Source organism: Dermacentor albipictus, chromosome 7 (genome assembly GCF_038994185.2).
Source record: "Dermacentor albipictus isolate Rhodes 1998 colony chromosome 7, USDA_Dalb.pri_finalv2, whole genome shotgun sequence".
Taxonomy (NCBI): Eukaryota; Metazoa; Arthropoda; class Arachnida; order Ixodida; family Ixodidae; genus Dermacentor; species Dermacentor albipictus.
In genome coordinates this window covers 93,930,183-93,938,676 of record NC_091827.1, presented here as the reverse complement: position 1 = coordinate 93,938,676, position 8,494 = coordinate 93,930,183, and the positions used below count along the sequence as shown (strand labels likewise).

Here is an 8,494-nt window from a genome sequence, read left to right as displayed (position 1 = left end):
GCGCCCGAAACCGGAAAAAGTCAACAACATCCACTTGGTGTGCTACAGTCAATTCGGCCGCTGGGTTCTATGGGAGTGTCCTCTCTAGTTGAAATTTCTTTCTCTATGCCTAAACGGCCGGGGCGCGCTGCGCCGCAAGATAAGAGCCGGACTGCTCCAGTCGGGGACCAGACAAGGAATGAATCTTTATTTCTGAGGAGGCAACCATAGAGAAAGAAATTTCAACAAGAGCGGACACTCCCATAGAGGCCAGCGGCCGAATTGACTGTAGCACCCCAAGCGGATGTTGTTGACTTCTTTCGGTTTTGGGCGCGCGCGTTTTGCACACCAGTTGGTACCCGCCACGCTGGCTCCGCTACTCGGTGCGGCATTCATTTTTTTTTTCGCTTCTGCAGAACCTCGCGTGGCCTTGGCGTGGAGTCGTTTCATTAACAAGTAGAAATGATTGCGATTGACCTTTACAAGACTGCGCCGAATCTGTCAGGTGAAATTTCATAAAGAAAACGAAAGACGCCTTCTGAAATGATGAAATGTTTATTTTGCTCTATATAAATGCTCGTTCCAGGCTTCTTCACTCATCCAAAGTTGTGGCACCAGATAAGCAGCAGTCGTTGCCGTACGATGTTCCACCGGATGCCATCAGCTGAAAGAAAGTAAATTACAAGCATGTATCATTTCGGTATATTGACCTAACAGGAGTATTGAGTGTAGAGGTGAAACGTGCGTAAGTGGTGAATGAGCGGCATTACAGATAAATTCACTTTTACGTACATTTCGCAGCAAAGACAATGCCATAAAATCTGAACATCCGATTTTCAAGACCCCCTTCTTTCCCGAGCATTATTTCCTGCACTTTAAGTGCACAAATACACGGGTTACTGCGCGTTTCCAAAACACCTTGGCCTCAGTCTACACGACGGTACGCCAAGTACACAAATTTTACAACACAGGGTACAACACAGGCTCAGCCAGACCATATTACACGCTCGCAGAATGCCTTCTAATCGCACTCAAGTAAGACTCGTAGGTGCAAAGCCTGCTTTCAGTCGCTCAGAACACATAAATGTCATGTTCTTGAGCTCCTCCGTGTTATCTTTTACGCGTCCTGCCGGCGCATGCATCACTCCCGTGTTATCACTCTCGGCAATCGCTCGTCGCGTTTTCGAGAAGCGCGAGTACCGAAATAAGGTATATGTTGTTGCAGGACTATAAAATGCGTCACAAACTTGTCCCACTAAAATTCAGTACCCGCAAAACTAACTCACTACGGCCGGCTTGCTTTTTTGCTAACAGCTTCACAACCCCAGGCGCGGTGAGAAAGCCTCAAGATATCCCAAAAAGTTACCAAATAAATTACAATACTTTTTCGGGTCACAGAATGCGTCACGAACTTCTACCAGTAAGATTCAGTACACTCGAAACTAACTACGGCACACAGCCGAGCTGCTTTTCGCTAACTGCGTCAATATGCCGGGCGCGGCAACCGTGCTTCTAAACTACCCCAAATATAACGACGCTAGTTACAATAATGTTGGGGACCACAGAATGCGCGAAAACTTGTCTGTATTAGGCGCTACGACGTAGTACACGCATGTACACGCGCAAATGCGTCACACGGCCGAGCCGGTTTTCGCTTACTGCGTCAATAAACCGGGCGCGGCAAGAGTGCCCAAAAACTACCGAAATAAATTACAGTAATGTTGGGGCTCATAGAAAGCGTCGCAAACATCTCCCAGGACGAGGCATTAACTCAAATTAACTGCGTCAGGACGGCGGAGCTGTTTCTCGCTAACTGCGCCACTTGAACTAAGCCTAAATGTGCCTAAAATACGCTGCACACTGTCAAACACAATTTCTCACCTTGCCGTAGTCCAGTAGTGCAGCGGTGCCGTGTCGAAATGCAGACGATACGCAAGAGAAGCATAGAGAAGGCCGGGAGCCCCAAAAAATGGGCTATATCCAAAACAGACGGGTCGCCGAGCACGCGAGCTTCGCACGTACGACCGGCCCCGCTCACTCCTGCGGCTTGTCTGGCGCATGACGTATGCGCGCGTCTGGCGTGCCGCTAGCTTGTTTCTAGGCAACGCAACAAAAAGCTGCAAAGTATAACTTCATTTACACGCAAAACTTTTTAACTTTTAGTGGGAAGGAATAAAAAAAAATAAAACGTTGTCTGGAAGTGCATTTCACATTCTTTTTTACTGATGCTCGCGTCAACTAACGGATGTTGTTGAAACTAGGCGTGACGTGTTTTCTGTTGCCAGTTTTTGAAGAGTGTCCCCTCTTGTTGAATTTCTTTCTCTATGAGGCAACTTACAGGAGGCACTTACAGCGTTTGCGCTGAGTGGCGCCCTGATGTAAAGACCCAAAACCGAAACCAGAAGTTACGGATACCACATCACCTCTCCCTTGAAAGGAAAAAATGATCTACTCGCTCTCCTCGCAACAAAAGTAAGTCACGAGTCAAAGAACACATGTCAGTACTGTAACTTACATGATTAGTGATACATCTTTATACAATATAAAATGATCTCTGGCTTCCCCATTTAAAAAAAACGCACATGAACACTGAATATGAGTTATTGCAGTCCAGATCTGCAGTTCCAGTACCCGTCTTGGGAGGACGATGAGATGCAGCCTTGCACACACAGATAACACATAGAAAATTCACAAAGTACTTAAGTATACATTAACAACCATCTGTGTGCCCCCTGGGACAGCACTGATGGGTGGCTCATTCGCCCTGTGCCTGAGTCGAGACAGTCTCTGTGGCTGTCGTGGATTGGCATTGTGCGTAAAAGCACTTAACACTCCATATTGCCCCCCCTTAATAATGCTAACGAAAAACTTTTTTTTCTTTTTGGCATAAAAGACAAATTAGTATGGCGGCTACTACCGTAGTGAAAATGCATACATGTATGCTGCAAGAAACGTAACATATAAGAAATGTATGGTATCCCTTTTGCGGGAATGCTAAGAAATGAAGAAAAGTGTTCCTGCAACTAGGATCCACTGATAAATCTGCAGTATAGCAGTAAGTACAGCGTGCCTATAGCACCGTTTATGCTGCCAGAAATCCTCCCATTTGAAGGATACTGCTTATGTCTTATTCAGCTAACAAGCATGAAAGGAAATACTTTTGGCATTAAGAGCCGAATTCGCATGGGAGGGTTGAAACCTCTGTAGACAGTAACATAAGGCAACAAGCTACTTGGAAACATAATTCTTAAATCGTTCTGGATGTTAATTGTCTATGACGTGTAGACCTACGGAGGACTGGATCAAGTTGTAGAGGAGGAACAGCAGAAGTGTTACTCGTACTGGGGCTAGAAGGTGTGTCAGAGACCTGAGTGCCTTCAGGGGCAGTGTCTTGGGGAGGAGTGTCGCACGGACGTTCAGGAGACTGTTCTGCACGGGGTGAACCCGGAGGTGGTGGTGGTGAGACAGGTTGTTGCAAAGGGGTTGCAGCAGGAAAATGAGTACCTGTAGGAACTGGAAGAAAGGTGGAAGACTATCGTCAAAGGATGTCCCGTCATTGAAATGACTCCTTTCATTTGTTTCACCCTGACGTACCGAGTACTTCACCAGTTTAGACGCGTTCCAACACTTGCCATTTTCGAGCTGGAAAGTACTTCGGCCTACTTGGCGGTAAATCTTGAACGGACCGGAGTATTTAGGACCAGATTTCCGTGAAGTACGTATACCTTAACCAGATCGCCTGGCTGAAACGGAGGACATTTAGTTGCGCGACGACGATCTACATACTTTTTAGTATTTTCCTGTTTTTCACGTACTCTGCTCTGCACTTCCTGGCGCAACTTTGGAGAAGCAAATTCAGGATGAATTGGAGGCATGTTTGCGACGTCCAGCCAAGTTCGTGGTTGTCGACTACGGAGCAGCATAGCTGGAGACACACCGGTAGTCATATGTGGAGTAAACCTGTAAATTGCGAAGTATTCTAAGACCGCAAGTCTGAGGTCTCGCTGTTCCAAAATAGCAATCTGTATGAATTCTTTAAGGACACGGTTAGATCTTTCTACCTGGCCATTGGCCTGTGGGTAGTAAAGAGAGGACAAGAAATGCTTAGTGCCTCTTTCTTTCAGGAAGTTTTCGAACTGTGCAGAAACAAACTGTGGTCCATTATCGGACACTATAGCATCAGGAAATCCTTCCCTACTGAATATGGACATGAGACTGTGCATGATGGCTTCCGATGTGACGGAAGGCATAAAAGCAACTTCGGGCCATTTGGAATGATAGTCAACCATGACCAAAGCAAAACGAGCATACTGTGGAGCGCGATCAAGAGGGCCTATTATGTCTATGGCTAACTTTCCCCATGGTCTTAATGGCCATTAGACAGGTTGTAATGGCGCAAAAGATGGTTTGGCAGATTTATCTGCTTGTTGGCACACAAAGCAGTTTCCCACAAGTTCCTCAACTTGCCTATCCATGTGAGGCCGCCAGTAGATGCCTCTCAATCTGAGCTTGGTTTTAGTAATGCCTAAGTGACCTTCATGAGCAATAGACAGGAGTGTCTGACGCAAGGAAGCAGGTGGAACGATACGTTCACCTCGGAGAAGCAGATTATCCATGTAGGACAATTCGGACTGTACAGCAGCATACGCCTGTAACTCTTGCGGAAGGTCCGCCGCAGTTCTCCATCCTTTTACTATTTTGTCTTTTAATGCTTGGCACACCGGATCTGCCTGTGTGGCTGCTTGGAATTCCTTCTTTGTAATACAAGATGAAACTAAAGACACTATTTCCTCATCTAGTTCTGGTTCACATTCGGGAGGGACAGGTAGGCGTGACAATGCGTCCGCAGTGACATATTGGTCACCTTTACAGTACTGAATGGTGAAATTGTAATACAGCAATCTTGCATTCCACCTTGAAAATCAATGCGAAAAAAACTGTAGCGATGACCGTGACGCGGAAACGACACTCTTTAAACAACCAGTATTCGATCGATGGGCATATTTTAGACCGCGTGACAAGCTATAAATATTTGGGTGTAGTTATCAGCTCGGATTTAAAGTGGAATGAGCACGTGTCATACATAGAAAAGAAAGCCATGCAGAAGCTTTGTTACTTGAGGCGTTGCTTAAAAAATTCACCCCATGAGATAAAACTACTAGCTTACAAAACTTTCGTCCGCCCGATTCTTGAGTATGGGTCCGTCGTCTGGGATCCACATAGCGATATTAACATAAAAAAGGTAGAAAAAAATTCAGAGAAAGGCGATACGATTTGTATTCAATTCCTTCAGCCGTTATGCATCACCAAGCGTTATGCTCGAAACAGCAGAACTGGTTACCCTGCAAAAACGGCGATTTAAAGAACGATTAAAGTACATGTATCTGCTTTATCATGGAAAATTGGGCATCGACAAGGACACGTATACCGAGCCTCTAGCTCGTCGATCAATTCGGTCTAGCCGCGCTAAGCAGCTTAAAGACTACTACTGCAAAACAGAAGCCTTTAGAAATTCATATTTTCCCCGAACCATCAGGGAATGGAATGTACTTCCTACTGCGGTGGTTGCCTGTGACACCATCGAATCATTCTTAAAGCTGCTTAAAGAAATTGTGTAAATGACCGAGGTACATCCCTGCCCTCCTTTCCTTTTTCTTTTCTTTTCGGCTTGTCCTTCCACATAACTGAACACACGTGTTATGCTTCTGCCACTGCTACACATTTTTACACACTACCACATTATATTTGTCTGACAGGATGTATGTTCTGTAATCGTTTGCCACGCGTGGTATACATATATTGTTCTAGTTTAGTTTTTCTGTCTCCTAAGTGTTTGTCAACTTGGCGCTAAGAGCAGTTTACATTTTCTTCTGGAATAATTTCACATTGTTAGCGCTAATTGCTACGTTCTCGCAAATGACACGCTGCTTATATTTTCCAATTCAGTGCTATTTCATTTTGCTCACGCTTCACACCTTGTACTCAGTCTTACTCGTCATGTATGTAACCACTCCTGCTTAATCCTCTAACCAGAGGCTGGCAGTAATACTGAAATAAATAAATAAATAAATAAATAAATAAATAAATAAATAAATAAATAAATAAATAAATAAATAAATAAATAAATAAATAAATAAATAACGGTCGCTGTCCAGGACCCTTTGAAGATAGCAATGCGACTAGAGCTTAGTGATCAGTTCGTAAAGTGAACTGTCGACCCCACAAGTAAACATGCAAATGTTCACACGCAAACAGACATGCCAATGCTTCCCGTTCGCCTACGGAGTAACGTCGCTCTGCGGAAGATAACGTACGAGAAGCAAAAGCTACTGTAAAGAGCTCATTTCCGCATTTTTGCTGTAGGACAGCTCCTATGCCAACGTCAGAAGCATCAACCGTCACAGCAATAGGCAGATGCGGTTGAAACATGCGTATCACCGGGCGTGATGCAAGTACGTCTTAAATAGCCTGAAAGCTGCATTCAGTATCCCGATCCCAGACAAAGGCTTGTCCTTGCCTTAGAAGTTTCCTTAGCGGTTCCACTACGTTGGCATACTGCGGGATAAATTTAGCATAATATCCTGTGAGGCCCAGAAATGAATGTAGTGCCTTTTTGTCCTTGGGCTGTGGTGCCTCCACGATTGCCTGAATTTTACTATCCATCGACGAAATGCCGTTCGCGGAAATTTTATGTCCTAGGAAAGTTAATTCTGGGACACTGAATATGCACTTGTGGTTAAGCTGCATGCCTGCATTACTTATCCTAGACAGGACTGTTTGTAAATTTCTGTCGTGGTCACGTTGAGTGTGACCCCATACAAGCACATCATCAAGGTAGCACAAGGTGCCTGGGCAGTATTTCAAAACAGATGACATGATCTGTTGGAAAGCGGATGGCGCAGATGCCAAACCGAAACACACACGCTTGAAGCGAAAAAGACCGTCATGAGTAATAAAAGTAGTAAGCTCACGGCTTTTCTCGGATAATAAACCTGGTGATACGCAGACTGCAAGTCGAACTTACTAAAGACCGTAGCACCAGCGAGTCGATGCAACAGTTCGTCAGCCCTCGGTAGTGGAAAGGCGTCAATGATGATAGCCTTGTTGGGGTCTCGAAGATCGACGCAAAGTCGAATGGAATTGTCCTTCTTTCGAACGACGACGAGCGGAGAAATCCACTCGGACGCAGTGACTCGTTCGATGACATCAGCTGATTCCAGGCGTTGCAGCTCGGCGGAGACTTGCTCCCGGAGAACCAGAGGTAGAGGGCGCAGTTTCGCTGAGACTGGCTGCACTGAAGGTCGGAGACGAACGTCGTGAACGAAGCCCTTGACAAGTCCCAATTTTCCCGAGAACAGATGGGCGAACTCTGTTGGAGCGTTGTGCGGAAGAGACGGGGGCTGAACGCTTGGGTCAGCTGGAAGTCCTGATACTTGACATGTGAGCGAAGACCCTTGAATGTCAATGCCCAAAGCTTGAATGGCATCTAAGCCCAGAAGAGAAGTGCCTTGGTTCGTGACGTGAAATGTCACTACTGCAGCGTTGGGGCGATACTTGACGAGCACGAAGAAACGTCCTGAATGCAGAATTTCTTGCTGCGAATAATTCTTGAGTCGAAGACTCGAAGGAGATAAAGGAAAAACCTTGAAATGTTCTTCGTATAGGGAGCTGTTCATCAGTGACACTGTAGCTCCTGTGTCCACGAGCAACTTGAGTGTAGTATTCGCAATGAGAACTTCGGCGCGAATTGTTGCCGGACGGAAATTCGGTGCTTGAATTGTAAGCACGAACGGGACTGTAGAGGTTGATTCTTTATCAGCGGTAACGGAAACAAGCTGCGTTCGAGCAGGAGGCTGTCGCTGCGTTCGGTTCCTCGAACGGCAAACCGAAGCGTAATGTCCCACTTTTCCGCACGCACGGCAGGTAACGTGCTTCGCCGGACAGGCTGGATTGGATGCGATGTGGCGAGGTGAACCATATCGGTAACAATGGGGTGCGAGTTCTCCAGTGGCTTCGTAGAGTTCGGGCCGGACGTCACGTTGGCCGGCCGCTCGATGCGACTGCCCGCCACGCCGTTGATCGCCATCTTGAAGGCGCCGGGTCGAGGGAGAAGGGGGGCGGTGACCGCCATCTTGCGCGCCCGGGCAAGGAAGGAGATGGCTGGCGACGCCATCTTTGCGTTGCGTCGAGACGCGCTGAATAGACGAGTTGCTGAAGACTTCAAGTTCCTTGTCAACTTGCTCCACGCTTCGTCCGATTTCCTCGGCTTTCTTGAGCGTGAGGGACGATCCTTCGTACAGTAGCCGTTCTCGAACTCTTTTTGATGCGACGCCTTGGAGAATTTGGTCGCGAAGAGACTCGTCGTGCTAAGCGCCGAACGCGCAAGCAGGCGCTAGCCTTTGTAGCGCGGTGACGAAGTCCTGGAAGGTTTCCCCAGGTAGTTGCTTCCTGTCCCGGAAGATAATGCGGTGCACCAGGGGATTTGAGCTTTCTTCGTAGTGCTGATCGAAGATGC

The 8,494-nt window shown here is 46.7% G+C and overlaps 1 protein-coding gene across 2 annotated transcripts; it reads right to left on the bottom strand.

Annotated features, from left to right (window-relative positions):
• Positions 1 to 515: 515 nt before the first annotated feature.
• Positions 516 to 7,688, bottom strand: LOC139047538 (uncharacterized). 2 transcript variants are annotated; one of them, XR_011507200.1, is made up of 2 exons: positions 1,861 to 2,017; positions 516 to 643 (listed from the first exon to the last, which is right to left on the bottom strand). XR_011507200.1 is itself a non-coding variant. In XM_070521365.1 (2 exons), exons 1-2 carry the CDS (start codon positions 7,463 to 7,465, stop codon positions 572 to 574), a joined length of 534 nt encoding a protein of 177 aa, XP_070377466.1. In that variant the 5' UTR covers positions 7,466 to 7,688; the 3' UTR covers positions 556 to 571. The 2 variants fall into 2 exon arrangements, 1 of the variants encoding a protein (XP_070377466.1); XM_070521365.1 differs by lacking the exon at positions 1,861 to 2,017 and adding an exon at positions 7,004 to 7,688 and having other exon boundaries at positions 556 to 643.
• Positions 7,689 to 8,494: the final 806 nt, after the last annotated feature.